The sequence below is a fragment of the Pectinophora gossypiella genome, chromosome 10 (genome assembly GCF_024362695.1).
Source record: "Pectinophora gossypiella chromosome 10, ilPecGoss1.1, whole genome shotgun sequence".
Classification (NCBI taxonomy): domain Eukaryota; kingdom Metazoa; phylum Arthropoda; class Insecta; order Lepidoptera; family Gelechiidae; genus Pectinophora; species Pectinophora gossypiella.
Window position 1 is genome coordinate 4,163,678 of NC_065413.1, and position 25,015 is coordinate 4,188,692.

Below are 25,015 nucleotides of genomic sequence, written 5' to 3' on the forward strand. Positions count from 1 at the left end.
ACTTGTATGGCGCGCGTTTCGCGCTCACTTGGCCCTTCTTCTATTCCGTGGTTTATACTGAGACACTTAACAAAAATGCAATTGGCATTTTTGTCCAGTGTCTCAGCATTCCACAATCACGCTTACCAGCTGGGTTCTTCAGGATGCTGTTAGGGCTGCCACGCAGACGACACAATAATGAGGCTAGTTTTTTCTTCACGACAGCATTAAGGCTTATTCCAAGGCCGTGCTGTTGAGTTTTTACAAACCGTAGTACTCAGACATATTATATAGTTTGGTAGTTCATTTCGACACGCCTCACCTCCAGAAATCATGGCTCTCGTTGAAATACCTCGCCAAAATACCGTCTGTGTGCCCATGTTTGACGCACTACAGAAAGTTTCTGACTTACCAATAATATTTTTGGTAACATACCGGGCTTATTTCATATTTTGTTTTTGACAGGCATTTGCGGGTAGCCTCTGCTAGCATCGCTATTTAAACACTGAACCTTAAAAACGAAAGTAGCTCAATAACAAAGTTTTTGCGATATTTTATAAACTTTCAGAACAGTAATAGTAATATAGAACAATCGAATGTTACTCTAGGGAAATTACGTATGTTCAGCAATATCAATAGTGTTGTGTCAATTAGGTAGGTAATACTAATCAGCTGTTAAATATAGTTTTAGCATTTGAATGTATTAGGAAGGCGTTTATATCGTAGTGACCCGGGTTCGCGTCTCGGAACGGACGCAATTAATTTAGTTTCGAATTCAAGTTTGGATCAGAAATAGGTAATTGTTGATGTCACACACTATAATGAACTTTTTCTCTCGTGTGGAATATGAATGATTTATGATACATTAGCCGGAGTTACCCCACTACGGACAAGGGTTATTTAATATACGTCACTTAAAGAAAACTGTCATGTATCTGACTTTTTTCAAACAAAATAACTTAGACATACAAAATAACAAATGTACTTTATAAAATGTAACACAAAGATACATTTTAAATATACACAAGAACCTACCTCAATGTTATTTATTCGTAGCCTCAATGACATGTTGTTTTCGGAATGCACTTTTCCAAATTTTTCCCGTAATCGAATAGTGAAGTCAGTCGTCAGACATCGATTCAAATTCAAACTGACAATTCTATCAGTTTATTAATTTTTCTATTTCCACATACGTCATGGTGCTAAATCAAAGCAGCCAACAACGTTATTATCAAAACACATTTTATACTTTTTAAAATAATTTCATTACACTTTCCACTAAGTATTCGAATAATGACCTAGTCATAGATCGAGAATTAAAATTCAAACTGACAATTCCATTAGCTTATTTTTTTTTCTATTACCCCGCGCGTCACGATGCTAAAGCCAGGGAGCCTACGCGTGCGTGTGGTAGCCACGCCTTCTCTTCCCGCCCAACCGCTGCCTATAAATGCTGGCAGCATCACAATTGCTAGCCACTCGAACTTGTTGCATTTTCGCGCTTTCTCACCGCTCTACAGATTATAAAAGTTTCATTTTCGCGCGTTTTCCCGACAGCCGCACGTCAGAGGTAAGTCTACTAAGTAATACTTACCTCATCACGAATTTAGTAGCCACGCTCATGTCGGTGTAGTATTCTCCAAATTATGTTTTTAGGAAAATATAGGGTACTTAGTACTATTGTCTATATAATTTTACGTTATTCGACTGTTAAGTATATTTTGCTTTTCAAATAATTATAAAACTTAAATTAGAAAAAAATATAAATAAAAATAAATTTATAAAACATTTATCTAAAAAACGATAAATATAACCATTTTAGTTTGTCGTTTATTCGAAAATAAACAAAATATTTTATCTACATTTCACTCCATTATAAATAAGAAGGTAATTTAAATTCCTACTTACATTTATTTGTGAGTGATATTTATAATATTTCAAAAAGAATATTAAGGCATAAATTACTGGCAGATGTTTGTCTGAAAATGCGCTTAAAAGCCATAAGTATATTCTTTTAAATAAATTTATTTTATTCCTTTATAATAAGTAGCATTTACAAAACATTTTTAACCTATTTGGCCAGTCTTTTAAATAAATATTTTTACTTTTTATTTTTAATGATTATTTTTTAACGAACTCTTTGGACATACATCTTTAAAAAAATACTAAAAAACAAAAAGTTCGAAACAAACCATTCATCTATCAATATTGGGATGAAGTTATAAGAATCTCCGTTGCATGAAATTACCCTATCAAGGCTACCCTTGAGACTGCCTGACAGAAAATATTCTCATATGAAACACAACCCAGAGTCACGGTTAAAAAATCTACAAGTTTGTAGAAAAAAGATAATTTAAAAATTTATTTGTTCAAAACCTTGTTATTTTTCACATTGCATTTTACCTATTCTGTGAGTTAATGGAAAAATATTTATAACATGTTTGCTTCAATTTTTTAAGAGATATAAACGCGTTATTACATAAATATACAGTAAGTAAATGAGACACAGTAAGATTTTTTTTTAAATATTACTTACCTAAAATCACGCCAATGTCCCGTTGGGGTAGGCAGATACCACGGTATTCAAGTTACTACGACCCTGATACACCACTTTTGCTTCTTCCATTCTCATCAGTCTTCATGCGTGCTCGGCGGTAAGGGATATTCTTCTAATCCTTTTTTACTCTGTTGGGATGTAGAGCTCGAATAACAGATTTCCACTCCTCGTCGTCTTTTGTAGCTTGCTCCCATGACATGCCGAGGGTTTTCAACTCTCAGTCAACCGGTAGATAGGTTTAAGACGTTACAATTTTTTTTTAATATTAAAATTTGAACATATATGAAATGTAAGACTTAAAACTAAAAAGGGTACTAGCTCGGCTAATGTAGTATCGACCCACATGAGGGACAATACGACGCCGATTTTTAGCCAGACCCCTAAAAGTAATACAAAAAACTTAAACTAATAAGAAATCAATTATCAGCAACAAACTCTGTGCTATTAAAATAAAAACAAAAACGGTGAGGGATAATGTATTAAGTAATATCTAAATGTAAAATTATTTTCATAAAATTAAGTTCAAACATATTTGGTAGTGACTGCGTTGATTGTAGAGACTTTGTGTAGAAAAGAAATGTGGCGTCCCGGGTGTAACTACCGGGTGAGAGCCTTCAGCGCTCCCCATTTGTCCGGCCAAGTAGTTAATGCCATCTGCGGCAAATCTACAATAAGTCACGTCAAAAAAATAATCCTGGGTGTAAGTAAAAGTACATCACTCAGCATAAGCCGCGGACTAAAATTTGCTGCGGATTATTTTTCCGGCTTTAAATGGACCACTTTCCTAATCTCACTTTCATTTTTTCTATAATATTTATGTAAGCAAGGCACCCTCAGGCCTGTTGTCTTAAATGTTGTATACCGGGTGAGAGCCTTCTGCGCTCCCCATTTGTCCGGTCAAGTAGTTAATGCCATCTGCGGCAAATCTACAATAGGTCACGTCAAAAAAAAATCTAATCCGTAGCCGCGTAGCCGTGGTAGCCCAGTTGGTAGAACGCTCGAGTCTCACTTTGAGGTCACAGGTTCGAATCCAGCACAGGCCTAATCGGTCTAAACCAATGATTGTCGAATTTGTTTTCGAATTCATGTTTGGATCATAAATGATTATTACGTGCTCAGCGGTGTAGGGAAACATCGTGAGGAAACTCACATTGCCGAGAAGTGTATTTTCGGAGGTATGTGACTTAACCTGTATTGGGCTGGTTTTCCCGTCGCGGATTGAAAGATCAGACAGGCAATCGCTTCTGTAAAAAACCGGACCTGTCCAATCTTCAGGTTAGCGGACCCTGTGAGCAACGGGATAATGCTAGGGAGATGATGATGATGATACAAGCTGCTAAAAGGTTTTTTTTAGGCCCATATTTAGTTAACGTGATAGTCATTGATTTATGTACGGTCCCTGTAACGCCGAGATTTCCAAACACAATAGTTGAAAAATGCGGTTTGGATTTCGAAAGAACTTTCGGTTTTACAACTTTACAATCAATGGGATAGGCTTTTGCTAGGTAAGCCTGACCCACCCTTAACTACACCGTTCCAGTTTGACCGCTGTGTGTGTATGTTTGTACGTTATAGTATGTATGTATACACGTCTATTCCAACCGAACTTCTAATTTAGTTTTTTGAGGTTGTGTAATTTTTAATAATACTTATACGATGGATAATATATCATAACATTACATAGCCTATACACGTCCCACTGTTGGGCACAGGCCTCCCCTCAATCAACCGGAGGGGGTATGGAGCATACTCCACCACGCTGCTCCAATGCGGGATGGTGGAGGTGTTTTACGGTTAATAGTCTGGACCAACGGCTTAACGTGCCTTCCGAAGCATGGAATCATCTTACTTTTTCGGACAATCAGGTGATTCACGCCTGAAAAGTCCTTACCAAACAAAGGACAGTCTCACAAAGTGATTTCGACAATGTCCCCATCGGGAATCGAACCCGGAACTCGGATAATATATCACAAAGGAAAATACGAGCGTGTTAACCATTACACCATCGGGTCCTCCTTCTGTCCATGCGAAATTCTTTCGATGTACTCGTATTGTATCGTCATGAAGCTGACGCCGACGCCTATTTTCGATTTAAATTTTGTCTTTGCGAGTTTTCCTAAGCATGGGGAAGTGCTATAAAAAAAAAATATTATAATATGCCTAGGGTGCTGTTTAGCTTGAGACTTACATAGATAAACTCACGCCTATTTCCCACCGGGGTAAGCATAACTAACCTGACACACTTCTCTTGCTTCCCCCACAGTCATCAGTTTCGTACACGCACGTCGGTTCAGAGTAGATTCTACTAAATGTTTTTTTAAGAACAGCTCCAATTTCGTCAACGTACGTCCTTCTATTATTAGACATTCTAAGTTTTTTTCTTTTCATCTCATGAGTCTTCAGACCATGAGTTATTTGAACGGGACGCGATTTCTTGAAGACATTTTTCTACAAATTTCATAAGTAAAAGTGCAAGTAGCATCCTCAAAACGGATTTATTACGGAGTGAGTATAAGAAGCTTTAAAGTCACTGTTTATTTTTAAATTTGTTCTTTCAAAACTAAAATTTGAAAACGTAAACATATCAAGCGTGTATTCTATAAGTAAAGCAAACATGTTTCGATTTTGTGAGCACTCGTATAAATTTTTGAATACTCTATGAATACTTTATATTAAAGTAGGTATATTTATGTCGTGGCCAGATCTTAGAATTGATCATTTCATGATGTGCTCGATTATTTCATTAAATGGTCATATTTCATGAAATAGAATATCACACGTTGGCCACATCATGATGTAGTTTTTCCATATCAATGAACACAAAACGTTTAACGATATGAGCAACCAAATGCATGCTTGCTTCATGATATGGCCAAACGTTGGCAATCATATCGTAAAATTAGTAACATTATCCACTGGTAGTGGCGCTGGAGGCGATTATATTTAAAACTTCATTGATATTATAATCGACGAATCGATGTAATTGTACAATTTTGCATAAATCGAATAGGTACATAATTTTGAGCCTAAGAAATTAATCGACTATTCCCATTTTTATTCCACCACATAGCATGGACACCGCCTACATTAACGATATGGCCAAATGTTGATTGAAATATCATTAAACGTTGACGTTTCAACGATATGGTCAAATTAAGTTGGCTATTTCATGAAATATGACCATTTCATGAAAAGGTTGAACACATCATGAAAATGATAAATTCTACGATCTGGTCGCGACATTTATACTAAAGTACATAGCTTTGTTTTAGGTCCCACGCAATAAGGTAAGCCTATTTCCATTAACGCGGCAACAGATTCCGGAAAACACGTGATATTCATTATCAGATCATAGATAAACGTGAAGTAATGCCCACAAAGTTGAGAATAAAAACAATATATATTAAAAAAAAATTAACAAATAACCCGACTGCAAAATAAAAAAGCCCCGGTCGATGGTGGGTCCGGTTGGTCCCGGTTACTACTTACTGATGCAAGTAGTCGTTACATGAGCCATGTCAGGGGTTTTGGCGGCTCACTAGTAACCCTGACACTAGGGTTGATGGGATTGGTAATCCACCTCACAACAAGGAGACTAAAAAAAAAAGAGGAAAACATGCACCACAAGAATATAGTTAATCAAATGCTAAAACCAAGCTATGGAATACCGTTTAAACAATATAAAATGCACTACGAAATGTATTCGTAATCGATAGTAATAAACATACAAATATACACTAGAAAAACATTACCCTCGTCAGCAGTAGGGTAGAAATAGAAATACACTTTATTTTCTTTCGAAAAGGGTACATTAATAGATAAATATGAAAAATATAAATAAATAAATAAATAAAAAATAAATAAGTAAATAATAAATAAATAAAAATAATAATGTGGCTAAATATGATTTCTGTAAAATAAACAAATAATACACATTTCTGACACCCAGTACATAACATAACGAAACATAAATAGCCTATGTTCGCCCTACTTTTGGGCATAAACCTCTCCTCAATTAACCGGAGGAGGTATGGAGCATACTCCACCACGCTGCTACAGTGAGGGTTGGTAGAGGTAACAAGATACCACAATAAGACTAGACAAAATTAAAGAGGGCCACTGAATATAATTTAAATTTGTTTTTAATTAGACAGTAACGTAATAACAACATAGTTTAGCCTAACATAGTTTGTAAGTCTCTATTGTTTTACTAACATATTATGGATGATGAATCTGAATTAAATATTTTTATTATTGTTATTTATTATTATAATTAAAAATTTACAGTAACTAAATCATTATTTAACTTATTTGTAGAAAGCTACAGCCAGTTCATAATTTGAAACCATAAGGTAACCCTTGCTCGGTTTTTTATTGACAACGGAACCCAAAAACATAAAATAATATCCCAATATTAGGTACGTAAAATTGTACACATTACCTATATTTTTCTGGTAAGGGCAGGTAATTTTAAATCAAAGCCGATAACAAGGCAACCTTTGAACCTTTATTAAGAATTCTATTATAGAAAATGGTAGAAAATAGAAGTGATTTATTAATCTTAAACGTCGAGTAAGTACAGAAAACTTATGAAATCGTGAGACAGGGCACTTATTTCTTATAGCATAAAAATCAAAACAGGGTACCAAATAATCGAAATCTTTTGTAATGTAAGTTTAAAGGAACGACAAAAGGTACGCAAAAGCTGTGGTTTGGATAAAAAATAAATTGAAGTAATTTAATTCACCAACCCTGGAGCAGCGTGGTGGAGTATGCCCCATACCTTTACGGTTGATTGAGAGGAGGCCGGTGGCGCAGCGGTACACGCGCTCTGTCTGCGATTGTTGAAGTTAAGCAACTTTCGCAAAGGCCGGTCATAGGATGGGTGACCACAAAAAAAGTTTTCATGTCGAGCTCCTCCGTGCTTCGGAAGGCACGTTAAGCCGTTGGTCCCGGCTGCATTAGCAGTCGTTAATAACCATCAATCCGCACTGGGCCCGCGTGATGGTTTAAGGCCCGATCTCCCTATCCATCCATAGGGAAGGCCCGTGCCCCAGCAGTGGGGACGTTAATGGGCTGATGATAATGAGAGGAGGCCTGCCCCCAATAGAGGGAAATATAATAAAAATAGGCTGTTTATATTATGTATGTACGTAGATACGTAAATTTAATTACATTGCTCTTCCATTGGAGTAGGAACGATACGGCCCAGCGCCCAAGGAGCAAGGGCAAGCGCGCGCGCGCAGGAGAGCGCGACAACCCCCCTCCCGCCAATCATCTGTAGACTGCCTGGAACACTTGTCCTGAGATTGTCGCTGGACAGTTCGTTCTCTTCGAACCCCGGTGCCAGACTTCCACCAATGAGTTATTAACTTACCTTAAGTACAGTTGTCGGCTAAAATTATAGACGGTAATACGGCTCACCACCTATCATGTTGGTCTAACAGGAAGTTCGATCAGGTGTGGGTACTTAGTTCACCTTGCCATGCATGTACCTCTGATCACACCTCTGACACTTCATACAAACAACCTCGTTTTACATAGATACTACACATTGACATTATCGCACACGCGCATCTGTCTGTGTGACGCCTGACAGCATACGATTCAAGTCTAAACTATGTTCGAGGGGGGTGAGGTAAACCTAGCTCAGTCGTCAGGTGGGGAGCGGAGAGTTGCCGTTCTATACGTAGTATTATTCCTTATTCCATGCTGTGACTACCCTAATTGGGATATAGACGTGTTTATTAACTTTCCCGATAGGATGTGGAACTGTTGAATATACCTAACCATATATACATAAACAGCCTATATACGTCCCACTGCTGGGCACAGGCCTCCCCACAATCAACCGGAGGGGATATGGAGCATACTCCACCACGCTGCTCCACTGCGGGTTGGTGAAGGTGTTTTTACGGCTAATAGCCGGGACCAACAGCTTAACGTGCCCTCCGGAGCACGGAATCATCTTACTTTTTCAGACAATCAGGTGATTCAAGCCTGAAAAGTCCTTACCAAACAAAGGACAGTCTCACAAAGTGATTTCGACCATGTCCTCATCGGGAATCGAACCCGGACCTCCAGATCGTGAGCCTGACGCTCTAACCACTAGACCACGGAGGCTGTTAACCTAACCATATATACCTTATAATAATTTCTCAACCCCATGACGTAATTACCTACAGCATACGCAAATTAAGCAAACACATCAACCAACTGTTGTTTCGGTGTAGGCAGACACTTAGGTGATCTGTGACACTTCATTTATCATTCGAATATCATTGTCAACACGCCGTCGGACCAAACATGTTGGGTTTAAAGTAGGCTCGGTGATACGGGAGGAAATTCAATTTAGTTACAAGCGTATTCCACTCATTTTGTTGATGTTTTAGACAGATCCTTACGCTTGTAAACATTCATTTATTTGGAGATCAAGAGAAGCAAGTACGGTTGTTACTAACTCATTTGTTTTGGAACACCAACGGCTTATATTATAATGTATGTGATTCATCATATATTATTTTCTATCTTCGTATTAAAAGTCTTCTTATTATTTGTGGCTCTGTCTACTCCATTAGAGATTACCAGTGTGAGTTTAAGTATGTATACTCCTTCTTTCAATTAAAAAAACCTATAGGCTGTGTGGCTGACAGCCTTTTAAAATAACCGCCAAAAGTAGGATTAAACATTTTCAAATAATTCAATTGGAATATGAAAAACGAATGAGTTGATATTCGTTTTATTTATTTTACTTCTGGCCGCCAGAATCGCTTAGTCGTAACCAATTAAAATATCGCTAAAATAATATAAAAAAATAGAAATCTGTCATCGAGTTAGATCAGAGAGGTAGGGTTAAAAAACAAGAACTAAATTGATTGACTTTTCATCAGACTGGAGTGGAAAATGCTAATGTCTAATCCGAGACCTAGTAAAAAATTGGGAACAGCAAATACACGTAAAACTTACGCTCTTTATCTCTACGAGTAGGTAAACTTAATGCAATCAGCGACTTTCCAGGCTATGTTTGCCAAAAAAAGAATAGGTGGCGCGGTACACAGATGCCTTTGTTTAACCTACTAATTTCACGGGAAACAGTCATCTTTGTTTTTGGATATAAATGATGACCCTTGCAAACCTTTTTATTACACCCAAGCACAACACACTTTCCACTCATTACAATTCTGATCAACATAAAGAGAAGCAATATAGGTAGCAACATAATTAAGTTACACACATATCTGATCCAAATATCGCATTTTATTTTTTGAATAATTATGTACCGGTACAATGAGAAAATAAGTAATTATCACGTTAAATCTGTACAAAGACATCTATATTATTAAAGGGAAACGTAGCCTGGAAAGTTCTTTATTATACTTACTTAATGGAATCACTTGGAATCTTTGATGTACTTATATTATATTTAGTACCATCTAGGGTTTGCTCCCGGGAATTCTCGGTACTGAAAATACCGAGAATTCCCGGGAAATGCAAAAATCTTTAGTACCGGGAAATCTAAACTATGTCCCGGTAATTCCCGGTACTGTACAAACACTTATACTGTCACGAAATTTTAATTTTTCAAACCGCGCGTGAGGCGCGCTAACGCACGCAACCAAGATAGAAGTACGTGCACGAGTCGTACGTACTCTAGCTAGAGTAATCGGTAATATTCGGCAGTTTTCGGTTAGCTCGCTGGCATCTTCTGGCCGCTCGGCCCGTTCCGCCATGCCAGTGCCGCACTGCCGCCCCAATCTTGGTACAGCAACGATGTAGTGAGTGTTTTGTTTAAAAGTAATAGACTGGTGAGTACTTTAATATACCCTTGTTTATTTATCGTGAACTAGGTAGTTTGTTCTTCTTCTTCTATCGTGTGGGCTTTGAGGCGAATTACTAACCTCATCAACCCTGGTGTCAGGGTTACTATTGAGCCGCCAAAGGCCCCTGACATGACTCATTTATAACGACTACGTACTTACACAGTAAGTAGTAACCGGGACCAACGGCTTAACGTGCCTTCCGAAGCACGGATCGTCTTACTTTCGGACAATCAGGTGATCAGCCTGTAATGTCCTAACCAAACTAGTTAGTAGTTTTTTAGTAGTTTTTTTTTAGTTGGTAGTTTGTTTATATTGTAGGTTATATTTTGTGCATAATAAATAACCTTATGCTTTGAATCATTCAATAAAATAAACACAGTGTGTTCACGGCTAGTTTCCTTTGGCTTTTGCATTGTTTCTTGTTATTTTTTCATAAAATGTTTAGAAACGTAACTTAGACAGTTATTGCCACAAACTAGCTCAAAAAGCAGTTTGTTTTGTATTAATTATTTTACTGAAATTACTGTACTGATTGTAAATTTAAAGACGGATTGTGAAGTAATGTGTGCGTGATCTCAATTACCAAATTTAAAGCTAAGTATATTTAGTATTTACTAGTAAGTATATTTAGTAGTAAGTTGATTAAATATTTTAAAAAGCGTTTTGGTGTTTAATTTCGTCATACTCATAAAATAATTACGAATTTAATTTTTTTTCAGTAGGTACCGAAGTTTCGAAACTTCCCGGTAATTCCCGGTACTGGATAGGCTCCAGTACCGGGAATTCGAAAATCCAGTTCAGTTCCGGTACTGCAAACCCTAGTACCATCTAATAACCCTCAACTACAATGCCAGTCGTGCGGCCGCTACTGTCGCTCTCGCATCGGACTTTACAGCCATTTTAAAAGCTGCCACAGAAACGCTGTTTGAATCATCTGATAAAGATGTAAAGGCCTGAGATGATGATATTTATTAGCAGAAATGCAAAAAAACAATAGTTAGCAATCATAAATAATTATGGTAATGCCCATACAGAAATGTCATTCTTAAATACGAGTGAGATAGACAACCGCGTGCGCTTCCGCCTTCTTACCGACTTACGGCCATTAAGACTAAAGTATGACTCAGAGGGGGTGAGGTAAATCCAGCTTGGCGTCCGATACGAATTGGTGAGGAGCGGAGAGTTACCGTTCCAGGTATAGGTAGTATTTATTATTTTATGATGTCCTATAAATCGACAGAGAGATAGTGTCCTTTTTAACATTCTACAGGGTGTTAGTCACTGTAATCATTAAAAAAAAATACATAATATATACAGACAAATTGAGGACCTCCTCCTTTTTTGAAGTCAGTTAAAAATAGTCACTCGTAATGAAAACTTTGAGGAACGATTCAGACCATGATCCTGACTCATGAATTTCCCGTCGCGAAAGTATGGAACAGAAGATATTATTAAAAAAAATCACAGTAAAAATATGAACTTTGCAACGGAAAATTCCACTTCATATTATCTCAATATTAACATACCCTAAGTATTCGTTACTAACACCCGGCGATGGGCAGGTCACCCTATCACCATCTGGTTCACCACATCCATCTTGGGGATTAAAATCGAATGTGATTGCAATTACCCCACTCTTGGGTGTTGGTTTTTATGTATGAAGATTTCACTTTTAGGCCGGACGTAACAAGGGGTGCGGAACGCCAGAGGAGATCTCTACGTACATCTCCTTTAACTCAAAATCTGCCTGAAAGAGATTGCTACTTAGCAAAAAGGCCGCCTCTTGTACTCTTTCTGTATCTCTTATATTTTGTAATTCCTGTGTGGACAATAAAGTAATTATTCATCATCATCATGTCCCTAGCATTTCACAGGGTCTGCTTACTTAACCTGACGATTTGACAGGTCCGGTTTTTTTACAGAAGCGACTGCCTGTCTGAACTTCCAACCCGCAAAGTTATGTCATGTTATTTCCTGTTATGCCAGTTTCAAAAATATAATATTTCAATTAAATATTTACTTATATACGATTTAGCTGTACGACATAAATTTTTCGTGAAATCGTATTTCGTCGAATTAATTCAGCGACTTATTTAAAAATAAAAGTAATAAAATCCGGTTCAAAAAACGGAATTTGTTTATTTTGAAATTGGAATTCCGTTTACTGATGGGAAAATGTCAATTAAGTACTTATTTAAAATCTACCTCGATTGAAATTCAATGTTTTACTGAGATTTGCCAAGTCAAGAGTATATATACCTACCTACTATAAACCAGCGAGCAGGTATATAGATTATGATGAGAATGGAAGAAGTGAAAGCCCGTGGTGATACGTACTTACATGTAGGATCTTCTTCTTCTATAGAGTGGGTTGTGAGGTGAAGTACCAACCTCATTAAACCTGGTGTCAGGGCTACTATTGAGCCGCCAAAGGCCTCTGACATGGCTCATGTAACGACTACTTACTTACATCAGTAAGTAGTAACCGGGACCAATGCTTAACGTGCCTTCCGAAGGACGGATTACCTTACTTTCTGACAATCCGGTGATCAGCCAGTAATGTCCTAACCAAACTAGGGACCACAAAGTAATTTGTATGTATTGAAATAGTATTGAAAATAAAAAGAAATTTACCTATTTAATAATAGGTAAGTATTGATACCAACTAAATGCGCTTAACGCGTTCGGTCTGCGATTGTTGAAGTTAAGCAACTTTCGCAAAGGCTGGTCATAGGATGGGTGACTACAAAAAAAAGTTTTCATCTCGAGCTCCTCCGTGCTTCGGAAGGCACGTTAAGCCGCTGGTCCCGGCTGCATTAGCAGTCGTTAATAACCATCAATCCGCACTGGGCCCGCGTGATGGTTTAAGGCCCGATCTCCCTATCCATCCATAGGGAAGGCCCGTGACCCAGCAGTGGGGACGTTAATGGGCTGATGATGATGATGATGAAATGCAACTATCGTATTGTGATGGGTAGGTATGAAAATGGGTATGAGTGTTGCCATTTTATGTTTGATAGATATCTTTTTTTATTATTTACTTAGGAACCTCATTTCTACACTAGACATTAACAAAGAGAAAATGTGAAAATAAAAAAATAATAAAAAAAAGAAATAATAAAAAGTAAAATATAAAAAGCGTTTCAGTTTTCGTGTTTAAACTTAATACTTAGTATCAATTTCATATTATTCTCAATTTCATTGAATACTTAAATCACAACCCCCCCCCGCCCCCGCCCCCCTCTGTCACAAAGCTGGATCCGCTCCTGATTTCACAATAATTAATAATCCCATTTAGGACTTAGAACAATTTGGAAAATTGTAATCTGCGAAGTAAGTTATTTGATGACTAGGGAGCTGTTTCAAATAGAAAGATATTTTGTACCAATGAAATCTAGAATTTAAACTTAATTCCTTTCATTGCTTATGCGGGTAGCGAGCGAATAAAGAGAATCTATACTGCCGCGGGAAGTTGTTTGTGTTTAAACAAAGGAATAGCAGTGACTGACGTAAGAAGATAAAGTAAAAAACAAAGCTCGTCGACCGGAAAAGTATGGAAATAATTATTACTGGAGCTAAAATAATAATGGAAAAAGAATACAGATTATTTTTATATGTTGATGTTGACATACAATCAGAATTTCAGTTTAGGGGGGAAAGGTAGCGTGAAACTGCGACAGGTATAAAATGTATAACTAATATAATAATAATAATATACTTTATTGCACTTAACAACTAGTTACATCACAGACAAGAAATGGACGTTTACAAGGGTGGACTCATCTCTAAGAGAGATCTCTTTCAGCCAACCCAGAGGTAGTATGAGAGTTACTGCGGAAGAATAAAAAGAGGTGCAATAAATTAAATACATTATAATAATTATATCTACATATAAAACCGATTAAAAATATATATATATATATATATATACACAAACATATGCCTAAGCCTCTATAAATATATACACATATAAAATATACTATACCTACATACATACCTATTATATATATAACAATATACTTAGACTACGAATACTCTATGGATAAAAAGTGCCCTTTGACTCTCTTCTTAAAAATTAGGTAAGAGGAACTCTCCTGAACTACCCTCGGCAGCCTATTCCTATTGCTTATTATTCTATTATTTCCCTGACGTCATGCTGGTGATGTTATAATTCGGACTTTAGTTTGTTTTTACTTAATCTTTTAATAAGATCGATATAATCCTAATGCATAGTGCATTAGCATGGTACTAACTGTTCTCTGTACGTTCATTAATATGTATACACTTTGGTACCATGTCACATTAACTTTTTTGACAAATTGAACTGTAAGTCTCACTAAATGTCAAATATGTTAGGGCGACAGAGTCCTAAAGTGGGTACATTATATTGCTCATGACTGTACGTGTCTTACTCTATTTCATTAGCAACTACGGTCGCGCTACAAGCAATATACAGGGTGTTAGTGACATCGTAACGAGAACGTTGAGGGATGATTCAGGCCATGATATCAAATTGATATCAAGTGGAATTTTCCGTCGCAAAATTCATCTTCAACATGAATTTTATAATATATCATCATCATCAATTTAAGAGCCACACTCTTGTCGGTGCAGCATTTTCATGCTACTTTTTTAGGGAAAAATAGGGCAGTGGTTTCCCTCTTGCTTGCTTGATAATAATATATAAGGTTATATATACGGTTACATGTAAACTTACGAACCTTACAAAAGCGTCTAATAAATTATGAACATGTATAGTATATCGTTCAAATACAAACGTACATAAGTAATGTTAAAAAACTAAAATTGAAGGCTTTAGCATTTTCCTGAGTTTAAAATTTAAAAAGTCATAGATACTAAATACATACTTATCTACTTTTCGAAAGTTTTTTTAGATAATACTGCCTTTTCCTCATAATGGCATTCTTTAGAAAAAAAATATAATAAAAGAAAGAGGAGAATGCCCCCAGGACTAGGCATCTTTTTAATGGCAGGAAAAAAAATATTTTAAATTAAAACCGTTCGTTAAAAGTTCACAATTACATTATTGTACGTACCTACTGACCCACGCCATGACTTTAAATTTTGGAACAGTAGGAAAAAAAAGCGACACATTTCTCCGGGTTGAAAAGTCCCAAGTATTTCTACTCTACTGTCATTTTAAATAAGTTCAGATTGGAGAGATAGACAGTGACAACTGAAAGCTCATAGAAGAGGCTATTGCCTAACAGTGCAGCAGTGGGACAATTCGGCTGGTAAAAAAAAAGTTTGGAGGTGATTTTGACTAACTTAAAAGTTTTGATAAGTACCTAGATTTACATGTCAAACTGTCTTTGATATTATAATAGATATTGTCCTTTAAAGTCATCATCATCACAGCCCATTAACGTCCCCACTGCTGGGGCACGGGCCTTCCCTACGGATGAATAGGGATCGGGCCTTAAACCACCTCGCGCGCCCAGTGCGGATTGGTGATTATTAACGACTGCTAATGCACCCGGGACCAACGGCTTAACGTGCCTTCCGAAGCACGGAGGAGCTCGAGATGAAAACTTTTTTTTCGTGGTCACCCATCCTATGAACGGCCTTTACGAAAGTTGCTTAACTTCAACAATCGTAGACCAAGCGCGTTTACCGCTGCGCCACCGAGCTCCTCAAAAAATTAAAGTAATACTCGTAATTTCAACCATGATTATGTTCGAGAAGAACTATTTTCATCAGCTTAACATTAAAATGACAAACTCCTACCTATTAAAAAAGTACCGTCAATCCGTCATCTTCACTTAATATCCTACAAATGATTGTGGTTCAATTTTACGAAAAAAGTGGAGAGTTCCACAATGCCTTTGTAGGGACATAATTCCAACTCAATCGAACGAAGTAGAAAGTTACACATTCAACGTTGCAGACCTCAACCAATGTGGAAGCTTTTGAACAAACCTCATCTGCGACCACACTTCACTCATAATAGCATCTAGATTTAATTTTATATGTAAAGTCTAATAATAAGCCGTCTTATTCATCACAAAAGCCAACTTCTTCTTTATAAAGTCCTATTCGAGAATGCACTTAAGTAATTGTGCATACAAACTAGCTACCTACGCTATTTTATTTTATGATCGCTTAATGTGCTTTTTCTTTAAATTATATTTTTCATCAAAAGGTCGAAACTCTTCCGATTTTTTGTTCAAAAGAACGCGAGTTTAAATAAATTTAAAAATTGAATTTCGAACTGTAAAATAGAATTTATTTTTTATTCCTAATACTTACTGTTATTTAATATTATTCGGATATTTTTTTACGAAATATGAACTTGCGAGGTATAAACATTTTTTGACGATGTATTTTAGGTCTTAATAATATATTAATAAAAACTACTGGGAAATATCTTCTGGTTATTCATAGCTCTGTCTATCCCTTTAGGAATTACGGGAGTATTTAAGTATTTATAAACCTGTATTTTCCCTCCCCGTGCGAAAAACTACATACCTTACTTAGGTGCCCTATTACATATCCCATTTCCTCAATCGCTATTGCCTTAACACCTGCAACATTGTTAATGTTATAATTATGTCTTGATACTGCTTTATTAACAGAAACTTTATTACCAAACGCGTTGATATTAAATTTTAATTAACTTCTGATGCCTGTAATGGGTCTATAATGGATCTGTTATGAATAAGTTAGTTTACGTATGACAATGTGTAGAGCGGAACTGTTTTAATAGTGTTTTGGGATGGGATCATGTTGCCGAACTATTGATAGTTTGAAACCTTATCACAGTAACGAAGGTGTCCAATATATATTCGAACACAAATAAAAATATAAATGCATAAATAAATATAATGTACTAGCGACCCGCCCCGGCTTCGCTCGGGTGCAACGCTGAGGAAAAAATGAAATCATTTACGACATCACATCAAAACCTCAAAAATAACAGTATTTCTCCACTATTTAATGGATGTTATTAGTCTAATAAACCTTCCTCTTGAATGACTCTATATATAAAAAAGCCGCATCTAAATCCGTTGCGTAGTTTTAAAGATTTAAGCGTACATAGGGATATAGGGACAGAAAAAGTGACTTTGTTTTATACTATGTAGTGATGTATCCGATCGTCTCGGAGACTAGCTCCACGATGGCTGCAAGGCTTGAACGTGTATTTTTTATACTATGTAGTTGGCAAAATAAGTATTGTTCATAAATGTAACTATTATAAGTTTACACAAGATAAGGTACGCTTATAAATTGTAAATGACCTACTATAAAGTCGTTCAGAAAAAAATGTTAAATTCATTTCTCATAAGCAGTATTTTTGCTAAGGAATGTTAATAAGATAATGGTTGTTTTTTCTTTGATTGTGTCGAGAAAACAATTTCTGTGACAAATTGCATTGAATAAAGAACTTTACAAATCAATCAGTTGGCAAAATAATAATAAATAGGTAGACCCACTGCCAACTGAGTTTTTCTTCTGTAACGTACAGACGGAGTGCAATACTTACTATCGTTTTTATTGGAAAACCTTCACTTGTATAATCCAGCAGATAAGGAGGGTTAAAAGGCCACATTGCAGCTATTAATTTAGAAAGCAATATTGCAACTTGACTAACTGCCAACATGATGATGTTTTAAGAAAAAAAAAAACACTACTCGTACTTCCAATGAACGTCAACAAGATACCAAAAATAATGTTTGGATAATAAAAAACAAACATTATCCATAATGGAAGAGAGTTTACTTTATACCCAAAGTCGTAGGCAAGGTAATTTTACTATAAAAAACAAACAACGTCTTACCCCATTTTCACAAAGAAAATGTCACATCGGTTGAGCAAATTTTACGAACACGACAAAATTGCGAAATATGCTAGTGAGTAGGTTTTCTTAAAAAGACATTCCGTTTCATATATCACGTTCCGCATTATTTTGTGCAAATTCTGAAAATTTTGACAGCGTGTACTAATATTGACAACTCTAAAGCGGCTATCAGAAACACTAAAAGAAAGCTTGGTGAGGTGTGGATACTTAGTTCATCTTGTGATGGATGTACCTCTGATAGTCGTAAGCTTAGGTTATGTGTTGTGCTAAAGGGCTATTACATAATATTACTTCAAGGCCCCTGGCGCTACTTCACTATAGGACCTTTACTCCCTAAGTACCACACGAGTCTAAGCGTAGCTTTTGGGTTATTTTTAATCATGTCATTGTCATGTGTCGCTTTTAAGTTGCAGAAAGAAAGAAAGACTTTTATTATGTAATAAAAAATACAATAAGTAATAAGTATATAGGTAACCTTAATAAAATGTTATGGAAACAATCATCAGCGATGGTACTGACGTCGTTAAAGGGTTTCACTCAGCATAATTTCCTTCCGCAGAAACCAAAATGCTGAGCAAGAAGGTCGCCATTATCGTTGCGCTGGTAGCCGCCGTGGTCTGCCTGGCCGAGGGTCGCGACGAGGGTCCTCACGACATGGCTGACGCACTGCGCATGCTCCAGGAGTTGGACCGCTACTACACCCAGGCTGCTAGACCAAGGTAAGGTTATCACATTATTCTTTTTGTTTGTAGAACTTGGGAAAATTCACTAAGAACATCGAAAAAAATTAACTTGGACGGGATTTTAACGTGCAGTTCTTGTCGACTAAGGGTGTTAAAAAGTCCATATCGAAGTCCGCATATAAAAAAAGTAAATGCGCAATGCAAACATATGTCAAGTAGCAATATTGGTGCTATTTCCTGTAAATACCATCTAATTTTATTTTAAGTTATATCTGTCATTTTCTTATCCGCCGAAAAGGAAAGGGACGGGTAATCGACAAGCATAAAATTTATGGAACACACGTCAATTTTAAGCACAAATCTAAACCAACCGTCTAAAAATTTTACATCAGTCAATAACCCGACACAGTTAAGTAGACAGCACGTCAAACGGATTGCATACCAGGGACGTACCTTTTTGATTCGCCCGGGTTATTCATTCATTTACTCATTCTTCCTAAAATTAAGAGCTATGAATCATCCGTCCCTTTCCTTTTCGACGGATATGAAAATGACGGATATAACTTAAAATAAAATTAGGCGGTGTCTGCAGGAATCGGGGCCATTGTTTTTTTAAGATGAATGGCTTCGATGTGGCCTTTTTAGCCCCCAGGACACAGGGTGTTAATGATTACGCCACAGGGTGTTAATGATTACGCCACAAGGGTCATAGCCAAGTTGCAAACGATTATGTCTATTGACACTTATCACTGTCACTGACAATTTTCATACTCGTCTGCAACTTGGCTACGGCCTCAGGTCCCCAGGCGGTGTTACGGTTAACAAGATCGCACCGTCTCGGCATGAGCTCCGCGTTCGAATCTCATTCCAGTCATAATTTTCCTGTTTTCTCTTTGTAAGGTAAGGTGAATTTTGAAATGTTGTTGGTAAGTAGTACTTGGTAAATGTCTAGTGACGAATGCACTTTGAATTTTTCGACATAATGGTAATTTTTGAAGACACGCTGTAAGTAAAATAACGATGTAAGTGCAGTTACGATGGTGCGCGGGGCGTTGAGCATCGCGCCGCGCGGTACTATTAAACGCAGGACTATGTATAAGAGCTTTCATGTAGAAGCGTTTTCGCACGCGTTTACTTATCAGATATTAACGCACCTCGAGTACCTCAGCATAATATTTTGTAGCGGCTATGCTGTTAAAAATATTCTTAGTTGGCAACTGGTTGCGTATTAAGACAAAACATTCTTCATTCACAACTAGTTGCCAACAAAGGAGTAAAAAATTTCCTTTACAACTGGTTGCGAAACATGGTTGCGATGGCGGCCGAAGGGATGGCTGGCTACGCATCTGAAAAACTTATGTAAAATCACCAAGATCTGATCAAAAAGTCTTTGACGAAAGTGGAACTATATTTTGTTATTTACTAAAAGTTAAATCATTGTAAGATATAAGTGCTTAGTAGATTTAACATAGTGGTGCTAATTCCTGTAAGGACACACATTATAATTTTATTTTAATATATATCTGTCATTTACTTATTCGGCGAAAAGGAAAGCGACGGGTAATCGACAGGCATATTTATGAAACACATGTAAATTTTAGCTACAACTCTAAAACAATCCTCTAAAAAAATTACATTGGTCAATAACCCGACAGATTTAAGTTGACAGCATACGTCAAACGGTTTTGCATAACAGTGCTATTCATTAATGCACTCATTCTTTGTAAAATTAATAGCTATCCATCATGGGTCCCTTTCCTTTTCAGTGGATAAGAAAATGTCAGGTGTAACTTAAAATTAGGAGATGTCTGCAGGAATTGGGGCTTTATATACCTATTTTTTTCTGACGTAAAACATTTGCTTATAGCCTATCTACCTTTATCCTTTGATACGTTCGACTTATCGTCTAAGGTTTATGCAAGGAAATTGCTAGTGTAAAGCTGTTAGAAATTAGTTTCGGAGTTGGTTCATAGCAGGAAGGTAAAATCTTTGGACGAAGGCAAAACTGATTAAAACGATTTTAGACAAAATAAGGGAACATTTTACATACTTACTTAATAGGGAAGTTAATAAGTCATTGGGAAATCAAGTGTAGAAAACTTGTATAAAATGTGTTATTAAACTTAAGGCAACTTAGGACGCGGTATAAGTAATTAATTAACTTTGCAACTTTATAACTGATTTCCCCTGTTCATTAACAATGTTGATAAAGTATATTGATGTTATTAGTTCTACCTCTTCACATTTCCAAATGTATAAAGTCAGTTAACGAACTAAAAAGAATTATATTTCTACGACACATTAGTTGTATTTAGTTACACTAGAATAATAATGATAAAAATAGGTGATGAAGTAGCTGACGTCTTGTCCTATACAGTACACCATCTCCCTAGCATTATCCCGTTTTTCACAGAGTTCACTTACCTAACCTGAAGATTTGACAGGTCCGGTTTTTTACAAAAGCGACTGCCCGTCTGACCTTACAATCCGCGAAGGGAAAATCAGCCCAATACAGGTTAGGTCACACACCTCCGAAAATGCATTTCTCGGCAATGTGGATTTCCTCACGATGTTTTCCTTCACTGCTGAGCACGTGATAACCATTTACGATCCAAATTTGAATTCGACAACAAATTCGACAATCATTGCTTTGGGACTGTACCTACTGGAATCTGGGACCTCAAAATGAGAGGCATGCGTTCTACCAACTGGGCTACCACGGCTCTTCCAATGTTCTAAATATTTAGGACGCCAGTACTCAAATCGACTATACCTATATTGCCATTTGAAGACCTGTAGCTGTCTACTCTAGGCACTGCAGATTGATTTTATGATCATTAATTAATTATGTTTACTTATATAAATAAAATGTACATTGGCTAGTGATTGAATATTGTATACAAATGTAACGTCATAACATTGTGACATAACATAACAGCTCCCCCCGTAATTTTGGCATGGGTACGGAGCATACTCCACACAGGTTGGTGGAGGTGTTTTCACGGCTAAAGTAGCCGGGGCCGATAGCTTAACGTGCCTTCCGAAGCACGGAACATTAATTATTGGTACTTAATCGTGTTTCAGTACTTTGGTCGCTAATGCAATAATGAACTTAAATTCACTTGATATACCATACCTAACACTGTTGATTATAGTTAAGTGGGTTTAAGTTCGATTAATTCCGTAACGGAATATGGGCCATAACCTGCAAGTATATACATAAACATAAGTTCACGGCTATATCCCGATTGAGGTAGTCAGAGGTACATCTCACCGAGCTTTCTGTTAGACCAAAGTGATGGGTGGTAAACCTTATCGCCGTCAGTAATGGTCGAGCCAACTTTGTTAGTGAAAACTTATTGGTGAAAGGTCGGCGATCGAACCTGCGCTCCTCGTCTGAATCACAGGATCACAGTGGTTTCATAACAAAAAAAAACATATAGAAAAGTATATGTTTATTTATTTATTTATTTTATTTAGATAACCAACAGCTTATAAAACAGAACATATAATAAAGTATTTAACAAACCAACTTAACCTACTTAAAGGTTATATTGTCATTATGAGCAGACTTGTGTAAACCCGCGCCGCGGTTTGCTTACGTAAAGTACATAATTTTAAAGGAAACAGTTTTTATATAATGATAATTAATAAATTAAATTAATTATAGACTCAAAGTTGTGTCAGTGTGAGTTTGTGATCTGTATGAGGTGAGTATGTATGTAAAGGTGTGAATATGTGTTTGAGTGGGAGTGTGAGTGTGGTTGATACGTAAGTGTGTAGGGTGTAGTTTAAAGAGAGAACGGGATTACTATAGTTTAGAATTTAGAATTTTAACAATCTGATTTTTAAAAGCAGGTTTATTACTATTAAAAATGTCAATATTTGTGAAATGTTTATTATATTGTTCACAAATTCGTTTAATGGGGTTATTATATGCGTACTTGGTTTTCGTAAGACTGGAAGCAAATAGCTTTGTGTGTCTTGTTCTGCGGTTAGGTGTGAAAAACTTAATTTCGCTGAGGAGTTCAGGTGAATCCAGATGCCCGTGAAGGATATCATGTAATAAACATTGATCCAGTAAAATTCTACGACTAGATAGTTTAAGCGGATAGACGATTGAATACATATTTAGCAAGCAAATTACAATAGCTGGTTTCACATACGATCGATTAACTAATTCAGTCTCTAGGGAGATGCATAATAGGGTTAGGTATGAGCTTATCTCCCCTCTGATGGGATATCGCGATAGCACACATAGTGTAGAATGAAGTGCCTAAGTATCGTAGCTGTTATTAAGAGGTTGTATAAAAGAGGTTGGTTGATTATGTTCTAGGAATGAGCATAAAAATTAGAAGCTTAAACGTAGGCGGTAGCACTATTGAGTGTTCCTAGGGTGGTATTAATAAACCAATCTCAGCTGAGACGACCCCTCAAGACCATGCTCCAGTCCCTGTTTTTGTATAAAAACTGTCACATTGACATGGTCTTGAGAGCAGTCTCAAAGCTACTACTTACTGATGTTTTTTTTTTCTTTTTTTTTTGACGTGACTTATTGTAGATTTGCCGCAGATGGCATTAACTACTTGGCCGGACTTACTGATGTAAGTACGTAGTCGTTATATGAGTCATGTCAGGGGCCTTTGGCGGCTCAATAGTAACTCTGACACCAGGGTTGATGAAGTTGGTAATTCACCTCACAACCCACACGATAAAAGAAGAACCCTAGTTTTCCAAACAGTCCAGCTAAAATTTGTGATAAAGTCACCACTTGCAAAACGGCAGTTCTGATTCTTCTCCTTCTTATCGCGTGGGTTGTGAGCTGGAATACCAGCCTCATCGACCCTGGTGTCAGGATTATGATTGAGCCGCCAAAGTCCCTGACATGGCTCATGTAACGATTACTCACTTACATTAGTAAAATAGTAACCGGGACCAACGGCTTAACTTGCGTGTGATCGATCATCTTACTTTCGGACAATCAGGTGATCAGCCAGTGACGGTAGTTTTGATTGAAAATAAGTTTTTCTGAGTTTTCTTTTTTCCGAATCTTATGGAATAAATATAACACTATGGTTTTCCAGTTAAACGCTACGCAAAGGGTTATAGTGTAAAATTATAACCAAAACATTACTTTTGTTTACTTAACTACTATGGGGAACTATCAAAATTTAAGAACACTCAACAGTAGGGACATCTGATGGGAGAAATAGGCAGTTTTTATCTTCATTTATACTTTGTGAGCTCTAGTTTGATTATGACATTGCAGACTGATCACCCGATTGTCCAAAAGTAAGATAATCCGTGCTTTAGAAGGCACGTTAAGCCGTTGGTCTCTGTTGCTACTTACTGAGTCGTTACATGAGTCCCCCTGTATAGTAACCCTGATACCAGGGTTGGTGGGATTCGTAATCTACTTCACAACACAAATGATAGAAAATAGTTGGAAGAATGTTTGACTATCTTTATGAGGTCGGAGGTTTGAATCTTAACGTAGGTGACCTGAATCGTATTGGGTTGGTTTTTCTTTCGCGGGATGAAAAGTCAGACAGAAAAACCGGACCTGACAATTCTTCAAATTACGTAAGCCCTGAGAAAACGGGATAACGCTTAGAGATGATGAGTTTCGATATGTATTCCTTAACAGTCAATAAACTGTGTATACAAAAATATCTGCCTAAGATACTACACAGGCAACGCTTACGGATAAATGATTGAAAGTGCGTCATAATTTCGGCAATTGAATTTGAACCGTATAGCAACAGGTGATCAGCCCATCGCTCTTTTATGATCCGTCATGTTAAAAACGACAAAATCCCTCTGTCAGTTTTCACCACCCAATTTTTCACACAATAGCCGTATACAATTCCTAAAATACCTAACCTTGCCCTTTCATTTGAAGCTTTGCACAGTCAACGCAACCATAATAAACCTCAGGGTGCGTAGTTCCACCACCTCATTCACAACAGCGTCCGTTTCCTGACGAGATAACGCCCGTTGTCACCAGAAAATTACACCTGAAGCCTCCAAAGTGTTTTGCCTTTGCGCCTCCGCTGCGGGTGAATTGAATTCGAAAATTGCCTGCATTCGAAATGCGTGCGTGGGTTCGATTCGATTTGGGATTCTCTTTGAAAGCAGGATTCTGTTTATAGGATAC

At 36.9% G+C, this 25,015-nt stretch overlaps 1 protein-coding gene across 1 annotated transcript in view; it reads left to right on the forward strand.

Moving 5' to 3' along the window:
* The first annotated feature begins 1,458 nt into the window (after positions 1 to 1,458).
* The window catches only part of LOC126370324 (uncharacterized), a 42,874-nt gene continuing 19,317 nt past the window's right edge, over positions 1,459 to 25,015 (forward strand). The window contains exons 1-2 of the mRNA XM_050015176.1: positions 1,459 to 1,549; positions 18,735 to 18,894. Of these exons, the coding sequence (XP_049871133.1) occupies positions 18,743 to 18,894 (152 nt within the window). The 5' untranslated portion in view covers positions 1,459 to 1,549; positions 18,735 to 18,742. The remainder of the gene's footprint in view (positions 1,550 to 18,734; positions 18,895 to 25,015) is intronic.